General features: G+C 37.5%; 1 protein-coding gene across 5 annotated transcripts in view; it reads right to left on the reverse strand.

Moving 5' to 3' along the window:
- KIFAP3 (kinesin associated protein 3) overlaps positions 1–17,112 on the reverse strand; it is a 127,048-nt gene extending 109,936 nt beyond the window's left edge. The window contains exons 1-6 of one of the 5 annotated variants that reach the window (XM_060197864.1): positions 13,247–13,466; positions 7,511–7,586; positions 7,253–7,384; positions 4,183–4,337; positions 2,131–2,186; positions 1,371–1,512 (exon numbers count right to left, since the gene is read on the reverse strand). In XM_060197864.1, coding sequence (XP_060053847.1) covers positions 1,371–1,512; positions 2,131–2,186; positions 4,183–4,337; positions 7,253–7,384; positions 7,511–7,545 — 520 coding nt within the window. In that variant the 5' untranslated portion in view covers positions 7,546–7,586; positions 13,247–13,466. Of the gene's footprint in view, positions 1–1,370; positions 1,513–2,130; positions 2,187–4,182; positions 4,338–7,252; positions 7,385–7,510; positions 7,591–13,246; positions 13,467–17,018 lie in introns of those variants that run through there. The other 4 variants (XM_060197863.1, XM_060197862.1, XM_007523791.3 and 1 more) reach the window with 4 other exon arrangements.
- Between the last annotated feature and the right edge of the window lie 4,232 nt (positions 17,113–21,344).

Here is a 21,344-nt window from a genome sequence, read left to right on the forward strand (position 1 = left end):
TTTTTCTTTTCCTATCTCTCTCTCAAAAGAAAAAAAAATGTTGGGCAGGGGTAGATAGCATAATGGTTATGCAAAGAGACTCTCATGCCTGAGGCTCTAAAGTCCCAGTTGAGCAGTGCTCTGGTGTCTAAAAAAAAAAAGGCCACCAAGAATGGTGCAATTATGTGTGCATATAAAGTCCCCAGTTAAAAAAGTAATAAAAATAAGAACCAGCATATGTATTTTTGGGATACGTAGATATGTATTATATATATGTACAAAGAGATTGCTGTTGCTTTCCAACTGCAAGAAAACTAATATTTGAACTCTAATTTAATAAAAGTACATAATATACAACTACCAGAAGTTTGCTATTGTATCCTAATTCAAAGATAAAAGTTAGGAGTCGGGCGGTAGCACAGTGAGTTAAGCATAGGTGGCTGCCAAGCACGAGGACCGGCATAAGGACCCCAGTTTGAGGCCCCCCACCCCACCCCCGCTCTTAACTGTTATGATTTCATATTAAGAAATTTACTTTAAAAAGAAGGCAATAGTTAGAAAATAAGTACATCTCTAAATTAGATATAAAATATACTTCTTTGAGAGTCAGGCAGTAGCGCAGTGGGTTCAGCGCAGGTGGTGCAAAGCACAAAGACCTGCATAAGGATCCCGGTTCCAGCCCCAGGCTCGCCACCTGCAGGGGAGTCGCTTCACAGGCATTGACGCAGGTCTGTAGGTGTCTTTCTCTCTCTCCCTCTCTCTGTCTTCCCCACCTCTCTCCATTTCTCTTTGTCCTATCCAACAACGACGATATCAATAACAACAACAATAAAAGAAGGGCAACAAAAGGAAATAAACAGAAATTTAAAAAAAAAACATATATATATACTTCTTCCTCTACAATTATAAATATAGGACTCTTGGTGGTCAGGTGGTGGCACACCTGATTAAGTGCACACATTACAGTGTGCAGGGACCCAGGTTCAAGCCTCTCGTCCTCATCTATAGGGGGAAAGCTTCACAAGTGGTGAAGCAGGTCTGCAGATGTCTATCTCCCTCCCCTCTCAATTTCTCTCTGTTTCTATCCAGTAATAAATAAAAATATCTTTTAAAAATTACATTTAAAGTAAATAAATAAATAAATAAGCTTATAACTCTTATTCAGGGCCAAGGAGATAGCTCAACATGTTCTAGCACAGAATTTGCATGCCTGAGGCCCCAGGGGTCCCAGGTTCAAACCCCAGCACCACTATAAACTAGCACGGTGCAATGCTCTAGCCTCTCTCCCCTCTTGCTGTTTCTCTCATAAAAACAAGTGAATCTTTTTAAAACTAAAAATAAAACTCATATTCACATTTTTTCAATTTTTAATATTTATAACTATAAGTCACCATTCAATAATAGCTCCTCCAAGTTATCAGGATTTCGAGCAAGCTGTAGGATCAAAGCAGAACCCCGAACCTTGTCAGGAATATCTTCATATAATAATTCAATGTACTCATCCATGTCATTGATGTTAGCAACTTCATCAATCTGAAATAAAAAAACAAAGTACTCAAAGTGATCAACAAAATCACTAAGAACTAACATTTTGTGACCAATATATTAGGTGCTAGGGCTCCATACAAAAGAGCTATACCATAAGTCACATGATAAAAAGGAACATATACTATTATTTGTAAAACTAGTCTAATAAAATCTTAATAGAAGGGGTTTGGGCGGTAGCACAGTGGGTTAAGCGCACGTGGCGCAAAGTGCAAGGACCAGCGTAAGGATCCCGGTTCGAGCTTCTGACTCCCCCACCTGCAGGGGAATCACTTCACAGGCAGTGAAGCAGGTCTGCAGGTGTCTGTCTTTCTCTCCCCCTCTCTGTCTTCCCCCTCTCTCCATTTCTCACTGTCCTAAAAAAAATAAATAAAAAGATAAATTCCTTGCTCCAACTTAAAAAAAAATCCTAATAAAAAATATTTTATATTTACACCAATAGAACAAATAATATTCCAAAACACAATTCAAAAAATCAGTGACACTGATTTTCTATGTTGAATCATTTTCAAAATTACTCACCTGACTAATGTGATTGTATGTATTACTGAGGAGAAAGATGCCACCTTACAATAAATCCTCTATTAAACTAGAATTCAATCTTACCTCCATTCCTTCAAAAGGAGGTGGGTCTTTAGGCTTGCTTGATTTTTCTTTTTTCTCTGTAAAAAGAGATCTTTCTTAATAAGGAGAACTAAGGTCGGTATTTCTTGGTATTTCTTGGTAATTTTTATTTTCAACAGCAGAGTTTTATTTTAGCTAAGCTGCAGATCTTAGAGCTTGATAATTTATGAAATTGTAATTTTGCCAATCTATCAAGAAAAATGTTCATCTATATCCAGCTATAATGAGAATATCAAAGAGAGTATAATGAATAACATCTATAAATAACTCCAAAGTCATGTTAGGCAGCAGTCTGGCCTTCCTCCTTAGATTCATTTTCTCAATACGTAAATAACCATGCCAACAAACACTATGAATTTTTTCTCTTCCTCTTTTCCTAATTTACAGTTAAGGTGTGAATAAGAAAAACAATTATTTAAAAAATAGTCATTTAAAAGCTAGAATAAAATTAGCAAAGAATTAAAAGCTAGCAAAGAAAAGTTAACTGATTAGTTTTAGAATTTTTATTATCTCTATTTTTTGGATAGAGACAGCCAGAAATCAAGAGGGAAGGGGCAGATAGAGAGGGAGAGAGAAAGAAACACACCTGCAGCACTGCTTCACCACTTGCAAAGCTGTCCCCCTGCAGGTGGGGACAGGGAGCTTGAACTGACGTCCTTACTCATTGTAATGTTGTGTTCCACGAGTTGCGTTACAACCTGGCCCCTGATTATTTCTAATAGGTAAAATTGGATCACAAATGTATTTAATATTTTTATAGTTTAATCCTCATTTGTTACAAAATAAAGTATTCAAATGTGTTGAATACAACTAGGAGGTATTTGTTATTGTGAATTATTTGATTAGTAGCAGATTTCATTTTCTATCAAAAAATACTTTGGTGATCTGGTTCAAGAAACCTAAGAAATGCATGAACATTAAAATAAATTCAAGTAATGTCAAATTTAATGTTATAACTAGCAAGTGCATTTTAATACAGTAAGACTGTCTCATTTTGACTTTTTTTCTTTTTTTTTTTTTGCCTCCAGGGTTTTCACTAGGGCTCAATATCTGCAGGATGATGCCACCTCTGTGGTCAAGATACTTTCTGCTTGCTTGTTTGCTTGCTTATTTGCTTGCTTGCTTTTTCTCTTTCTTTCTTTTTAAAGGACAGAAAGAGAGAAGGAAGGAAGTAAGGAAAGAAGGAAGGGAGGGAGGGAGGGAGGGAGGAAGGAAGGGAGAGGAGGAGGGAAGAAGGGAGAGAGGGGTGGAGGGAGGAAGGAAGGGAGGGGAGGAGGGAAGGGAGGGAGGGGTGGAAGGAGGAAGGAAGGGAGGGAAGAAGGAAGGAAGAAAGGAAGGAAGGATATGAATAAACAGAGGGAAAGAATTTAGCTATAATATTTAACTCCTGGTCCTTTTATGAGAGAATTAAACACAGAAACAACAGAGACAATGAAGAATAATAATACACTTTCTGATGACAAATTCATAGGAGTTATAGAAATTATATCTGTAGGATAGTGTAAAGCATGTAAGTATATTTTAACACAAATAATTCATTGAACTAGTAAGCCAAATGTCAACTGAAAATATTTAAAATATCAATCTCTGGCTTTGGAGACAACATAATGATTATGCAAAAGACTTTCAGGCCTAAGGCTCAGAAATCCTAGGTTGACTCCCCAGCTCCACCATAAACTAAAGTTAAGCAATGCTCTGGTTTTTCTCTGTATCTATCTGTATCTCATTCACTAAAATAAATTTATATTTTATTTTATAAAAAAAAAAAAAAACTAAGTAAGCCTGGCTGGGATAGATGGTTTCTGTCAAAATATTTGGATTTTTCTAAAATGAGTATGACATTCATTCATTCATTTTTTACTCAACAGAAACTGGCAATTTTGTGTTAGGAAACTAACCACTGTTTATTCTTTCATTAACTTAAATATTCACTGAAACTGAAACAAAAGTAAAAATAAAAGCACTTAAATATCAAAATCCCAGGCTATACTAAAACAACTTGGGTTCCTTATTAGAGGGAGGAATTCTACTTGCCTTTTCCTGATAATGAATCACGACGGTTCTGTAAATAATACAATAATTGTTCCACCTCATTGAGTTTTGAGGGATGAATGAGTTTACACTCTTCAACCACCTTCCGTGCCAGGGAAGTTATATCTGTGTTGGCATTGAGACTTTTAAGACGAATGCTGCAAGCATACCAGAATTTTCTAACTGACATATTATGAAGCAATAATGTACAGTATTTCCTCTAAATAATTCTCACAGCATTTAAACATTTTATAAATCATACTATTAGGTATCATTAGGCATAGTAAAGAAAACCAATTACTTTCTTGGAACTAGAGAAATGAGACAATAAGAGAAACATAAAATCTACATCTGATTCTGCTAAACATATTCAGAGACCTTGCTTTAAAACAGTCTTTCTGATGTAGTATAAAGTTTTTAGTCATTATTGGATATGAGAAGCTATCTTGCCGAAAAAGAGTAACTTTCTTGATCAAATTCACTATTGTTTATTTGTTTCAGTTAACAACAAGACATAATATTACTTTTGGAGAATTTATTCTAGTGGATTATATAAAAGGCAGAAGAAAAATAAGATGCATATTAAGGTATATATAAGGAATTTTTAGAGCTGAATACATTTCATACTTGCTAGTGTACTATAAATGTAAAAAAGCTCCTTCATCCTTTTTAATTTAGCCCAGGAGAGTCATTGGAAAGTCATTAGTAAAGTGTTTTGCTTATTTTTTTTCAGAATCTGGAAATAACTGCCAATTTACATTAATTTACAGCATCAGGGAGATATAGGAAGAATAAAAAATAGGTTTAGGGTAAAGACTCAAATGGGTAGCAACGTGGACATACTCACGGAAAGCTTTCATTGAAAAAGGAAAACATAAGGACATAAGAATAATTTGAATAATTTGCGAAGATGGTCTATTTTTAGAAAAATGACAGCATTTAGAAACACCAGAGATACAGATCTTAGGGAAATGTCCTCTACTCAGTGTCTGTAAAATCATCACTCTGTCATAGACTCTCTCTTGGAATCCTTCCAACAGAGTGATTTAGATATTATTCCCAGTTTTTTAGGCAAATGCATATCTGGTCCTCCAAGATGTGAATCATCTTTTATAAATTCCTTTTATGCTTAAGTTTAATAGATTTTTTTTTCTTTTTTTGCTGTCAGGGTCACTGCTGGTGCTTTGTGCCAGGCAAGGCTCACTGTCCCTGGTGAACATTTCTTTCCTTTTTCTCGATTTTTTTGATAGAGGGTGACAGAGAGAAGTAGAGAGGAAGACAGAAAAATAAAAACACCTGTATCACTGCTCCACTGCTCATGAAGCTTCCAGATAAGCTACCACACATCCCTTAGGATCATTTCTTTTTATTTAATTTTATTTATTTATTATTGGATGGAGACAGAGAGAAATTGAGAGGGAGGAGGAGATAGAGACAGAGAGACAACTGTCACACTGCTTCACCACTTGTGAAGCTTTCCCCCTGCAGATGGGGACCAGGGGATTGAACCAGATCCTTGTGTACTATAATGTATGCGCTTAGCCAGGAGTACCACCATCTGCTCCCTAGAATCATTTCTTTTTTTTTCTTTTTTTTTAATATTTTATTTTATTTATTTATTCCCTTTTGTTGCCCTTGTTGTTTTATTGTTGTAGTTATTATTGTTGTTGTCATTGTTGGATAGGACAGAGAGAAATGGAGAGAGGAGGGGAAGACAGAGAGGAGGAGAGAAAGATAGACACCTGCAGACCTGCTTCACCACCTGTGAAGGGACTCCCCTGCAGGTGGGGAGCCGGGGTTCGAACCGGGATCCTTATGCCGGTCCTTGTGCTTTGCGCCACCTGCGCTTAACCCGCTGCGCTACAGCCCGACTCCCCCTAGAATCATTTCTAATGTTCACAAGAATTAACCTAGCATTTATACGTCTCTCTGACTAGGGAGCTTTAATAAGGCAATAGAAATATATCTTTTTTTTCCTTTACTGGGGGGATTAATGGTTTATAGTTGACAGTAAAATACAGTAGTTTTTACATGTGTAACATTTCTCAGTTTTCCACATAACAATCTAACCCCCTCTAGGTCCTCCTCTATGTTCCAGGACCTGAACCCTCCCCACTCCTACCCCAGAGTCATTTACTTTGGTGCAATACACCAACTCCAGCATCAACATTTCTCTGTTGCAGTAACATTAAACTCTGCAACTGGATGATTCCTTTGTAGGCGGCACCATGTGCATTGTACAATATTAAGAAGCATCTTGGCTTTTATACACTAGGCAACAATTGCACCTCTCTCCAGTTCTGACATCCAAAACTGTCTCCCAATATTGCTAAAGGTTCTCTAGGAGTGAGGGAGGAGAGAATTGGAGAGTGGAAAACCACTAGAATACATAATAGTATTTTTTTATGTTGAATATTATTAGCATAGTAATGTTAGTATGCTAAGCATTATAACAGCATGATATACCTAATGCTATAACAAAAAGAATAGACAAAAAATTAATTAGTTCCAAACTTGTGATTTTTTTAATGGAAAGAAAGATAGGAAAAAAATCCATGATCTCAAATCTTTAGTTTTTTGGTTCTGAGACACTAGAGGAGGAGGAGGAGAGCCGCATTAGCACAACTTCAGACAAATAAAACACCAGTGTGTAGGTGGTTTCTGCAAAAGGAAGGCACATGTGAAGGAGACTGACTGGGAGATCCTTGAGTGAGAAATGCTTATTACTAATATCTTTCTGAGTGGGTTTGTATGGGATGAATTAAACTAAAAAGATGCACATCAAGATATCTTTTATGTTTTATTTCACTAGTCACAGAAGTTTATATACTAAGCTTTTGCTAAATGCAATAACTCGCAGTGGGTATTGAATTTTCAGCAAGTTCCCATTATGCTCAGATAAACTCAGTTTCTCAGGACTAGACTTCACATTTACACATAACCCAATTAGATGACATCTGGTACAATGGACTCAGTAATCTATCATTTGTACAGACCTAAATAATTTCAGACTTCTGTAAAGTTTGCATATGCCTTACTACCCTCCAAGTATGCACAAGTGAAGAAAACTTACATTTTTTGACATTCCTTTCGTTCTCCCAGCATGGGATCCCCCATCTCTCCGAGAATGGTAGCTTCCACTTCATACTGAACAATAAGTGCTTTTTCAGATGGGTGTACATCAATGTTTCCTCCCTTAACTTTCCTACAATATAAAATAAAAACGTTCATAGACAGATTAAATAGTCACAAAATGTCATAGTTTTTATCTAGCTTCTAGTTCTAAACACATATGGGCTAGATTTAACGTATGCATTTAAAACAGATTTACTCTTGACTTTTGCCAGTAAATAATCTCTTCTTCATTTGTGTGCTGTATGTATAATTCTTGATCTTGCAGAACACTTCTACCTAGGAAAAAAACATTTATCCAACAAATCATGCATGAAAGTAAGTGAATGAAATGTATATAATTAAGATGGTATCAGAAAGAATAACCAAAAAAATCAAAATTAAAAACAGCTGCTTCAAAATTTTTATTTAAAAAAAAAAATCACCTGCCCAAGAATTAGCCCATTAACTAACACAGGATAGCATGAAACCTTTTAAACTTCAGTTTATTGCTAATATATCATTTTACCTCATTTCATAAATTACAGAGTTAGTACCTAAATAATTCTTCAAACTATGTAGCCAAAACACACTAGTGGGTTATGTTTTATGGTTACCAATCAGCAGTACTTTCTTTTTTTTTTTTTTTGAGGGGGGCCAGGTAGTGGTGCACACGTACCGTGTACAAAGACCCTGATTCAAGCTCCCACTCCCCACTTGCAAGGGGGATACTTCATGAGTGGTGAAGCAGTGCTGCAGGTGTCTCTGTCGCTTCCTCTTTTGGGGGGGGGGGGATTAATGGTTTACAGTCAATAGTAAAGACAGTTGTTGGTACATACATAAAGTTTCTCAGTTTTCTGCAAAACACTCTAACCCCTAGCCTAGATCCTCCCCCACCATCATGCACCAAGACCTGAACCTCCCTCCAGAGTCATTTATTTATTTATTTACTTATTTATGTATTTACTTATTTATTTTATTTTTCACCAAAAGTCTGTGTCCCCAACCCCACCCCCATAGATAACCACAGTCTTGAAAATGGGTTGAGATTTTTTTCCACATTTGTATATTCAATTGTCTATATTGTGCAGATGAGTGAAATCATTCTGTAGCTGCCCTTCACCTCCTTACTTGCTTCACTAAGCATAATCTCCAATTCATTTTATCCCAAAGGACACCATATCATCCCTTTTTATCGCTGCACAATACTCTGTTGAGCATATGTCCTATAACTTTTTTATTCCAGTCATCTGTGGAAGGGCATTTTGGTTGTTTCCAGGTTTTTGCCACTGTGAATAAAGATGCTATAAACATGGGGGTGCATATATCCCTTTGAATCAGTGTTATTGTATCTTTTGGGTCTATGCCTAGTAGTGGAATTGCTGGGTCATATGGCATTTCCATTTGTATTTGCTTAAGGATTCTCCGTACTGTTCTCCATAGTGGTTATACCAGTTTGCATTCCCACCAACAATGTAGTAGAGTTCCCTTCTCTCCACATCCTCTCCAACCCTTATCTTCTCTTGTTCTATTGATAGAGCCCATTTTCACAGGTGTGAGGTAGAATCTCAGTGCGGATTTGATTTTTATCATCAGTATTTTCATAGAGAGGCTGTACATACGTGGTTCCAACGTCCTAAAGTTATAGAATGATTTAATTGTAGTAAACCAAGAGTGAATTAAATCACTTTCTGCCACTTGGCTGCTTTAGGAGGTGATAAAATAAGTTGTGCTAGCAGAGATTAAGTAATGGAATCAAAACCTCCTACTGCTGTTATAGCTAACTAGCTAGTAAGATAAATTAGCCTGATAAAGAAATATGACAATACCTTAAATTAGTTACAATAATCAGAAACTCAGTTTTTTTTTCTTCTTCATTTAGGAACAGTACTTTGGAGTCTATAAAGCATATTTCCAATTTAAATCTCTTATGTGGCACCAGGAGATGAAATGAGGGTCTTGAACATGCATACTACCACTAAGCAGTCTCCCAGCCCACCGCCCTCCCTTTAATTCTATATTACTAGAGGAGAAGAAAGAAGAGAGACAGCCAGCATAGGAAGTGTCCCCCATCCATGGTGCTCCCACACAGTGTTAGTATTGAATCTGGGGCCTCTTGCACAGTGTTACCTAATGAGTCATCTCCCAGCCCCTCATTCTAATTTTTTTAGAAAGATTTTATTTTTTATATTTATTGATTATCCCTTTTATTGCCTTTGTTGTTTTTTTATTGTTGCTGTAGTTATTATTGTTGATATTGGCATTATTAGATCGGACAGAGAAAATAGAAAGAGGAGGGGGAGCCAGAGAGGGGGAGAGAAAGATACCTGCAGACCTGTTACACTGCCTATGAAGCAACTCCCCTGCAGGTGGTGAGGTGGATTTCCAACTGAGATCCTTATGTTGATCCTGGCACTTAACCGGCTGCACTAACGCACAACTCCCTCTAATTTTTTTTTAATGATCCTTTCACCAGAATTCTTTTTTTAATCTTTTGTTGTTATTTATTTTAATGAGAGAGATACAGAGAGAGAAACCAGAGCTGAGCAGTGCTCTGGTTTCTGGTGATGCTGGGGATTAAACTTGAGCCCTCAGGCCTCAGGCAGGACAGTATTTTGCATAACCATTATGCAATCTCCCCAGCCTTCACCAGAATTCTTTATAAAGAGGAAGGCTTTAGAATCTGCAGTAACACAATGATTGTAAAGTACAAGGCCAACAAGATCGCTCATCTAAAGTGTGCCTGCCTGTTTTGTGAAGTGCCTGACCCAGGCTCAAGCTTGGCTTCTACTCCACTGAAGGAAGCATCCATGCTATTGTAGCTTTTTCTGTATCTCTTTACACCTGAAAAACAAAAGGCTTGGAAAGGTGAAGTCCCAGTGAGAACAACAATAAAAAAGAGTGAAGGACACTGACAGAATAGGAAAAATTAAAAACAAAAAAACAAAAAAACACCAATGCTAGAGTCCAGATAGCTCTGCAACTAAATTGACAGACACATAGGGCAAAGCTTGCAATGAATGAAACTAGTAAGTGAACAGGCAGATCGGTAAATACCAAAACATTAGTAAATTCAATATATGCAATACACAAATTGGATACAAGTTCAGGTTACCAGCCCAAAACTAGAGTAGTTAAAATAACTAGGGCATACGGGGTCCTAGATCACATCAAGAGGGGCCCCAGGTCAAACTGATAGAATTTACAGTTAATGGTATTTATATACTCTTTCCATATTTGGGTGCTACTCTTCCCTGATCTGGCTTTCTAATTCTATTTCCAAATCTGATGCCATCTCCCCAGACAATACCTTTAGACCACATGTGTGTTAGCTATCGGGCTCAGGAAAAATTAGTAAAGTCACGGGCTCCTTGGACTATACTTAAAATACACTTCCTTGGGAGTCGGGCTATAGCGCAGTGGGTTAAGCGCAGGTGGCACAAAGCACAAGGACCGGCATAAGGATCCCGGTTCGAACCCCGGCTCCCCACCTGCAGGGGAGTCGCTTCACAGGTGGTGAAGCAGGTCTGCAGGTGTCTATCTTTCTCTCCCCCTCTCTGTCTTCCCCTCCTCTCTCCATTTCTCTCTGTCCTATCCAACAACGACTACAACAATAAAACAAGGGCAACAAAAGGGAATAAATAAATAAAATAAATATTAAAAAAAACATTAAAAAAAATAGACTTCCTTGTTTTTTCCAAAATGGAGACCCCAAATCTCATCTGCTATATTCTTATCTTTAAGTTGATGATTATTAAACAATTTGTTCCACTTTATATCTTAATATAATCTTTATATCAGTCACCAAGTTGCAGATGTTACCATGACGCCAACCTGACTATCCCATTGATGAGATAACCTCATCAATGTACCCTGAAACCCCACCTTCTCAGAGCCCTGCCCCACTAGGAAAAGACAGAAACAGGCCTGGGGTGTGGATCAACCTGGAAATGCCCATGACCAGCACAGAAGCAATTACAGAAAGCAGATCTTCCATCTTCTGCACTCTATAATGATCTTGGGTCCATACGCCCTCAGGGATAAATAGGGAAGTTTCCACTGGAGGGGATGGGATATGGAACTCAGGTGGTGGTGGGAATTGTGTGGAATTGTACCCCTCTTATCCAATGGACTTATTGAACATTATTAAATAAAAAAAAAAAAAAAAAAACTAGGGCAAACTGAAAGACTGAAATGTAGCACTATAGAAATCAAGCTAACTATAAAGCACACTAATTATATGCTTTCTGAGAAGATGTACAACAGTATGTTACTTTAAGGTTAATTAAATTGTATTTACTAGTAAAAACATCAAGCAATGACTTTACTAAGTGGAGAAACAGAACAAAGAAAGTAACAATAAGAAAAACAAATTAAAGTTACAAGAGCACTTTGTGATCAGTAAGTTCCTGCTGAGAATACATATATTAAAAATATGTCATGACTTAAAACCACTCTACATACATTTAAACTTTCAAATGTATTTTTATATTTGGACCTCGTGTCTCCTATAAGGTGCTACTTGTCCCAATTTCAGACAAAGAAATTGTGTCCTAAATAAAACAGGTGACATTCTCAGGGTATGTCTCGAATCAGTAATGGGCAATTAATGAAAACTGGGAGTGCGAATTAATTTTTTCTTTTAAAAAAATATTTTTATTCTATTAAATTTTTGATAGAGACAGAGAGAAATTGAGAGGGAAGGGGGAGACAGAGAAGGGGAGAGTGAGAGAGAGAGACAGACACCTGCAGCACCACTTATGAAACTTTTCCCCCCTGCAGGGCAAAGCCCCACCTGTGGGGGCTGAAGACTTGAACCTGGATCTTGGTGCACTGTAAAGTGTGTGCTCAACCAGGTTGTGTCACTGCGTGGACCCACTGATTTTTTGTTTTTTCCTACTGGATCACTACTAACTCTTGCTCCAGTGCGAGATATTCTTTCAAATTGAGGGTATTTCCTTTAATAAAGAGTCAAATAATCCCTGCACATGAGGTTTTTTTTGTTGTTGTTGTTGTTTTGTTTTTAAACCTAATACTATAGTGTCCTAAAGGTGATTTTGGTATGGCACAGAACTTCCATGCTGAGGTCCTGAGTGACCTCTGGAACCACCATATACTGCGGAGATGCTCTATCTCATCAACGAACAACTGTCAAAAATAAACAAACAGGGCCGGGTGGCACCTGGTTGAGCGCATGTTACAGTGCACAAAGATTCTAGCCCCCAGTCCCTACCTGCAGGGAGAAAGCTTTGCAAGTGGTAAAGCAGTGTTGCTGGTGTCTCTCTGTCTCTCCCTCTCTATCATCCCCTTCCCTCTCAATTTCTGTCTCTATGCAGTAAATAAATTAAAGATAATAAAAATAAACACACTGCAATTTTTTAAAAATAAATGATGCCGTGTACCATGTTAATCTGGAAATTCTTGGTAATTTCGACCCTTGTACAAAAACAAAACAATAATAAAAAAAAAAAAAAACTAAGAAGCAACAAAATGAATGACTGGTACTAGGGAAAAATAGACACAGGCAGGAGAGCAACATCACCTTGCCTCCCATACTGGAACAGTCGTCGTCTTTCTCTTTTGATCATTTCAAAGCCTCATGGCAGGGAAGAAACCCCCCCCCCCCCCCAGACTGAGGACAGAAGTCAGACTGCACCCAAAACAAGGTAACAACACAGCAGGGATGCAGCCTTGGGGGCTGTGAGACCGGACACTTCCTCTTTGTCTCAGTTCACCTCTGTCCATCCCTTCCAGGGACTTAGCTCTCTCTCTCTCTCTCTCTCTCTCTCTCGCTCTCGCTCTCTCGCTCTCTCTCTCTTTCGCCTCCCCTCCTGAACTCAAGCTTTTCCCAGAGAAAATTCACGGACCCCGGGATCCCAATAAAACAGGACCCCGGCCCGCGGGCCCCAGGAGCCAGCACAGGCCCGCAGGAGGCCGAGAGGCCAGGAAGCATCACCTTTTCAGGTACCGCGCGTCCTCCCCTTGCATGGTGGCGGAGGTGTGCGGACGACAGGGGGTCCCGGAGAGGCCTACCGGCCCTTTTAGAGCTCAGGGACCACTGTGCCTCTACACCCTTAAGCGATGACAGCGCAGAGGCCTGCAAGGAGGGGCGGCGGCGGCGCGGTGGTTACCACGGTGAAGGCGCAGCTCCTCCCACTGCTCCCGGGCTCCCAGCACAGGCGCGGCCCAGCCCCGTCTCAAGGCGCATGCGCCCACTGCAGGGTCCTAAAGTGCGCAGGCGAAGCGTCAGCCGCCTTGCGACGAATCTGAGGCTCCCTGGAGCTGAGCACCAAGGGCTTTGCGGCCTTGTGAACTGCGCATGCTTAAAACATAGTTCTCTTGTCCCTTTTGGAGGATGGAAATTGAAAGGGGAATCCGTCATCCGAATAGTAAATGGGAAGGGTAGGGGTATTTTAGTTGAAAAAGAGGGAAAGGGAAATCTCGCCCTTTTCAATGAATTGGAGGGATCTTGCTAAGAGAAATAAGTCAAAAGAATAAATAAATTGACTCACTTATTTAGACAAAGCAAGGAAATCGACAATGTTAAAGGAAAAATCAAACTGACATAGAACTGAGGTCGCTAAAAGGATGCAAGAGTAGAAGACCAGATGTCCAATAGACTTTGGTGGAACAATAGTGGTACTTTGGTGATGAGTGTAGTGTGGTAACAAAATTTAGCAAGTAGTATAAAATTGTATCCCTAAAATAGGAATATAACCCGAGTGTGGAACAAAACGGATCCAGACTCATTCCATGTAAGCTTGTAATGTGTGACAAAAGTAATTTTCCAAGGACTGGCATAAGGATCCCGGATGGAGCCCCGGCTCCCCACCTGCAGGGGAGTCGCTTCACAGGCGGTGAAGCAGGTCTGCAGGTGTCTATCTTTCTCTCCTCCTCTCTGTCTTCCCCTCCTCTCTCCATTTCTGTCTGTCCTATCCAACAACGACAACAACAATAATAACTACAACAATAAAACTACAAGGGCAACAAAAGGGAATAAATAAATAAAATATTTTAAAAATATATATATATATATATTTAAAAAAGTAATTTTCAAGTCATTATAAGAGAAGTTAAATAAGTATTTTTCTTTTTAGCACAGTGGGGCCCTCCTACATGTGAAATTTCACCACTTGTGGGCTGCTTTTTTTCATTCGGATTAAGACAGAGGTGGACAGACACGTTAACACCATGGCTTCCTCTGCTGCCAGGCCTCAACCTGGGCCACATACATGACAAAGAATGCATCCTTTCTGGGCAGCTATCTCCGATTCTCAAACTATATTTACAATAAATAATTTTGAGACCATTGGTAGGCATAAGTTGACAAATTCAATTGGATCAGTACCCCCTGGTCATGTGCAAGCACTAATTCCATGCTGGATAAATCCTTAAATGTAAAAAAATAAAAGACTTTAAAAGCATTTGGAAGAAAATATAATTATCTTTATGATCTTTAGTTAAGAACAATATGTGTGTAGGGGGTGGGTGTGAGTGTGTCTGGAGCCTCAGGTGCACCAAACTTCATAGCTGTAATTCACTGCTTTAGGCAACTTTATTCAGAGAGATAGAAACATCACCCTGCCATAGCACCTTCCAAAGAACACATTTTAAAGTAAGATACAGAAAGCTTCAAGAAGATACTGGCAAAGTCACAATCAAGTCAATAACTTCTGATTACCAAGGCCCCATAAAAGTGAAAAGAAAAAAAATGACATAACCTGGTTGCGTCACATACAAGCTAACAGAGGGTTAAAATGAGTCTGCGTTAAAGCCCCCTGTGAGTCAAAAGGAAAAGTCAAAATAATAAGTAAAACGAATACATAAAAATATAAGGAAATATAAAAAATACAGAAAAAACCATGAATAGACAACCTTAGATCTTGAAATGTCTTTTGCCATTATTTCTTCTAAAATATTTTTAGTTTCTTCTCTCTTGTGGATATGAATTTTGGACTTTGTGTTGTACGTTCCTTGAGGTATGTATGTGTTTATTTTAAAAACTTCATTTATTTATGAATAAAAGAGAAAGATCCAGAATATCACTCTGACTTATATTATTCCAAGGATCAAACCTGGTATCTATAAGCATAAGTTCTGTACTAACAGTGAACTACATGCCTGGCTGCTGAAAGTTTTGTTTTCTTTATAGTTATTTCATATATAGATATTTATAGTCTTTAGGAAAATCTGCTATATTGAAGTGGAGATAATTTTTAAAAGTCTCTTCTTCATCATAATCTTGAACTAAGAAATGTCTCAATTTTTATAAAGGTGATAACACCACACAGAGACATATAAGACCTAAAGTTAATAACGCCTAAAGTAAAGCATAGGGGAAAATATTAGAAACTTATGGAATGGCAAATACTTACTAGATATGATAGACAACTAGAGCTCAAGATTTGCATGCCTAAAGTGAATTCTAGTAGTGTACTCCTCTCTGTCTCATAAATAAATCTTTAAAAGTAAAAATTCACTAGTATTTTGTGAGATTCTTATAGTCCATACAGACGCACAAAAATATCAGAGGTGATTATTTTTTCAGCTTCCTCCTTAAATTACAATTCAAAATTGTCAACTGTCTTTTGAATGCAAGACCATCTGCAGTGTGTTTAAAAGTATTGAAAGAGGTGCCAGGCGATGGCGCACTTAGCTTAGTGCCTATGTTACAATGTTAAAGGATCCCAGTTCGAGACCCTGGTTCCCACCTGCAGAGGGAAAGCTTTGAGAGTGGTGAAGCAGTGTTTCAGGTGTCTCTCTGCTTCTCTCCCTCTGTATCACCCTTCCTTCTCGATTTCTGGCTGTTTCTATCCAATAAATAAATAAAGATAATTTTTAAAAACGTATTAAAAGAAGTGATTGCAAGTTGGTGTAACAAGGAAATGAGAAGGAATATAAAGGGTACAGCAAACCACCCATGACAGAACCATTTTAACACAGCCCCAGCAACACAACATTCCAAAGGATGATTTCCAGAGAGCTGTAGGAGTCAGGCTGCATTGCTTTGAAAAGCCTTTATGTTAATACCAGTTTGCTTTCTCATGGAGAATGTTCCTCCTAAAAAGAAGATAGTAGACAGAGACAAAAGCAGGCCGACAGCATGATATGTTTAGGTAAGTGCAAATATTTTGAGGTGGTAACAGAATTAATTTTTAGAAGAGCAGTGAACAAAACATATTTGGTAAGTAATTGAGAGCCCGGTATAAGAGAATATAACATAGAGATATTTTCTGCAGTCATGAAAATCTTTGGAGGTTTTAATATAATAAGATTACATGTTAAATTGATTAATTTTAGTAAAACTAACTGTTCTAGATTTATCTACATAGTCACATTGAAATGAAGAGCAAGAATTACATGTTTTATTCTCCAAATACATTGCTTTTCAATTTTATTTCTGATTTACTTCAAGGTATCATAGAAAATCCTTTCTTGGGAGTCTGGTGGTAGCGCAGCGGTCCTTGCAGCAAAGCGCAAGGACCAATGTGAGGATCTCGGTTCCAGCCCCCGGCTCCCCATCTGCAGGGGAGTTGCTTCACAAGCAGTGAAGCAGGTCTGCAGGTGTCTATCTTTCTCTCCCCCTCTCTGTCTTCCCCTCCTCTCTCCATTTCTCTCTGTCCTATCCAATAAGACAACATCAACAACAATAACTACAACAACAATAAAAACAACAAAGACAACAAAAAGGAAATAAATAAATATATATTAAAATAATCCTTTCTTACCTTGTGACTGCCTTAGGGATATCATCAAAGGGCCATTGTGGTCCAAAGAGTCCACTTCCACTGGCTAGTAATGCAGTCATCTTTCACTTTTTAATTCAAGCTGAGTTCATGTTGCATATCTTGATGCAAAGGAGATTTGAGTTAAAAGGACCCTTTTAAATACATCCTGTTCTTAATGCTGGTAATGTCTGTCTTCAACTAATATGACATAAGACAGCAACTATGACATCAGTGAGATGGTCTAAGGGTCAGGGCAGGTTGAGAGAGACTGGATAACACAAGGAATAATGACTCTCTGTGCTTTTTTTTCCTTCCCTTATTGTTCTCTTACAGCATCAACTATATGTACTTCAACAAAGCATTTATGTAATATGTCAACATGGTGATTCTTAAATATATGTCACTAAGTAAATGAAGAAAAAAAGAAGTCCAGTCAAATGTTAATTTGTTATTGTAAATAGAAGAGGTGTGCTCACACATGCACCAATACACTCACCCAAAGGCAAGGAAGCACCGCCTGTCAATTTGAGGATACATATATATATATACATGTTCAAATGGAAGCTCTTTGCAAGAAAGCATAGTGACTGTTAACTTTTGTATGTAGTTTTGCAAGGATCCACATGGTATTGGAGAGGAAGGAAGACCAGAATACATCCAACTACATGATCTATATTTATGAATTAAACCAAAATTTATGAATAGGTATTGCTTTATAAAGAGTATGCACAAAATGAGGAACAGTTCCTGATCTAAAAAAAAAATGTGCCTAAATCCAATAGACATGTTAAATAAATAAATAAATAAACGCAATTCAAAGGAAGACATTCTGTGATTGATCCATAACGCATCTCTACAGAAATAACAAGAACTATGAAATCATTAATTAGATACGTTGTCTAACACAGCACTCTTCCAAGAACTGAGTCTCTATAGGAGGAGAAAAAGATACAGACATTACCCTGAAGGAGTTCTTGTCTATAAACAGGTGATCAGGGAATAGGTAGTGGATGTTTCAGCCATATATCCCACATATGTCAAGTTTTCTTTTCTGGATCCTGTTATTTTAAACTTCTCTTACCTATTAATTTTTTACAAAAATAAAATAAAATAAAATGGTGGATTTGAGTTAGTGAATCCAATCTCTCATTCAGTACACACTTATTTAGTATTTCCAGGCACAACTGAGAATTAAGGAGTAGCTCAAATCAGATAAAAACGTAGGTCATGGCAAGATTAGCAACCTGATCTTCCCTCTGAAGTTGTAGGAAGACAATTAAAGAATTTTTCCAACACTGGGAAGCGCATGATAGAAGTGCTGGTTGAAAACTATTTAATATTCAAAGAGTTCTCTTCACATCTCGAAAAAAGATTTTACCACTATTTAAGTGTTTGTGACATACCCTTTAGGCTAAGAACAGAACTAGAACTGCCAGTTCATTCCAAAGCAGGTCCTAGCAACGGCCACTTAGCAATAAGTTTGAAGTTGAAAAACAAATTTATAATTCCTATCGAAATTAAACATATTATTTGACTTAAAAACCTTTATATTTTTATTTATTTGATTTCCTTTACTTTTCTCCATGCTATTGTTCTTTCTACCTCTTTTTCTTTCTTCCTTCCTCCTCCACCTTTTCCTTTTTTCCTTTCATGTATAGACAGCACACATATTAAAAAAAACCATCAAACAAATCCTAAACCCTACATATATAACACAGAATTGCTTCTGATTTTGGAAACTTTCTGTCAAACCTCTATCTCCTCAGTGCCATCATTACTATATCAAGAGAGCAAGTAGACAAGCATCAAAAACCCTGAGAAGTGGTTGGGATAAGGTAAGAATATTTCCTCTGTGACAAAACATTTCAAACTCGTTTCACTTTTAGTTCCACATTTCAGTACCTTGTCCATGTTGCCTTAATAGTTATTTTTTAAGAGGGCAACAACAACAAAAATGCCATTACTCTAAGCTTTATGAATTGCAATGTATTTCTTCTATTTGCTTTCCCCACTCATTGCAACTCTTTTTCTTGACAAAGGAATCAGTTGTGAGGGTAGCCACATCACTTTGAATAGAAGGAATACTATCCCTCACAGAAACAAAATAGAGGAAAGTCAAAGCAGGGTAAACAAAATACTGCCTGTCTATTTACATTTCCTCTCTCTCCAAGCATGGTGGTATACATTTCTCTTTCAGTGGTCTCAACCCTCAAATAATTTTTGTCACAACAGAGTGGACATGCTGATGAAATTCCCTCCATCTGAACAAAGGAAGCATTAACAGCTTAGACATGTTTAGCAAGATTGTTTTTATTTTACTTTATTAAAATATTTTCATGGCTCCCAGAATACCTTTTGTTTTTAAACTTTGAGATGTTGGCCTAGGATTAGTTCCAAGGTACATATGAGTTTATAACATCATTAAAATTGTACAAATATAAAAAAGCCTGGTCAGTCATATATGAACTATAAGAACACATACTCTCTTGTTTTATTTTTGGCGAGTCCATTTACTCAGAGCAAATTAAAAAACAGGCCATAGGAAATGCTCAACAAATAAGTTTTGAATAGATGTTTAAAGACACAGGGAGAAATGAACACACTGAAATTTAAATGGTGCTTTGCTATAAAGTAGTTGGTTCTACATTTGATTTGTTGAAAACAAAATTTAGTTTTATTATTTCAATCATGCATGGTAACATGAAGTAGATGAGCTGGTATAAAACAGTTTAAAACAAGCACATTATTTTTTCTTAGTATTTTTTACCTACTTAAAAACTATTTTAGATAACATATTGTACATACTACTTTTATAAAATTTTCGGGTTTTTTTTACGAATTTTTTTTTACGTTTTTTTTGGTAATTAGGGTGAAGGCTACATCAAAATGGGGTTTTGTCCCTTTTATCTCTTAAATAGTAATATCCTTCATTGAGACCGAGTAGTGGCACAGCTGGTTGAGATCACACATACACTGCGTAAGGACCAAGTTCAAACAACCCAGCCCCTACTTGCAAGGGGAAAATTCCACTCATGATGAAGCAGTACTGCATGTATCTGTATTTCTCTCTCCCTCTCGCTTTCCCTCTCTTTCTTCCTTCTCCTCTCCTCTCAATTTCTCTTTTTCCTATCTAGTAAATAAATAAAAATAAAAATAAATAAATAAAATTAAATATAAATAGATAATTTTTTAAATAAAAAATTACTAATAATAATATCTCTATGGAGTGAGTAGTCTAAAATAAGTTTGGATGATTGTCCTTTATTTACTTTCACTTTAATATACATTTACTTTTGTTTATTTTCCACTGATTTCCACTCACTTGAAAATAACCTTTTTATTATATTTCCAAGTATACATTTATATGGAGTGAAGGGGGAAGGAATTAATTGTTGAGGGCATATTATGGACTAGGCACTAACAGAAGCAAAATTATAGGAGAGAAAATGACCCATATTTACAGATGAGGAAACAAAGTTGGTACAAATGAGCAGAACCTAGGTTATTTTGTAAAGTCTCATCTGCTTTATTTTGTCTTTTTATTTATAATGAAAACCAGATACAGAAAAATCACAGGCCAGAAGCAAAGCTTAGTGAATTACTCCTAGGTAAATTACTCTTGTATTGAGATACAGACACAGAATGTTGCCTGCCAATCATGAACCTTCTCTCTTGTATTCCTCCCAATGTCAGTCCTTTTGTTGCATGCAAATGTAATTACTGTCCTGATTTTTGTACCATCACATACTTATTTTTATATTCAAATGTTAGAAACGATCATTTTGCGCTTTTTTTTTTGTTTGCCTTCAGTGCTCAGTGCCTGAACTATGAATCCACTTGGAGGCCATCCTTTTTCCCATTGTTGTTGTTGTTGTTATTGTTGCTGCTGTTGTTGCTGTTGGATAGGATAGAAACAGAAGCGGGGAAGGCGGGGGCAGGGGGAGATAGACACCCGCATACCTGCTTCACCGCTTATGAAGTGACCCCCATACAGGTGGGGAGCTGGGGTCTCAAACCAGGATGGGATTGTTGCTCATGCCACTCTATGTGTGCACCACCACCTGGTCCCCCCATTCTGCTTATTTTAAAAAATCTTGATATAGTTGCTTTGCCCATTTGTTGAAAAGATTGATTTAGCTCTTTGTTGGAAGGAGAGACACCAGAGCACAGCTCAGCCCTAGAATATAGTGGTGGAGGGATCAAGCCTGAGGTGGAAGGCATGCATGACCTGTTCTCCAGTATACTGGGATACCTCTAACGCACCTTTTGCTTATACTATGAAAACCTTGATTGTCTCTTTTAATTGACAGATTTCTCCTCTATGTC

Source organism: Erinaceus europaeus, chromosome 9 (assembly GCF_950295315.1).
Source record: "Erinaceus europaeus chromosome 9, mEriEur2.1, whole genome shotgun sequence".
Classification (NCBI taxonomy): domain Eukaryota; kingdom Metazoa; phylum Chordata; class Mammalia; order Eulipotyphla; family Erinaceidae; genus Erinaceus; species Erinaceus europaeus.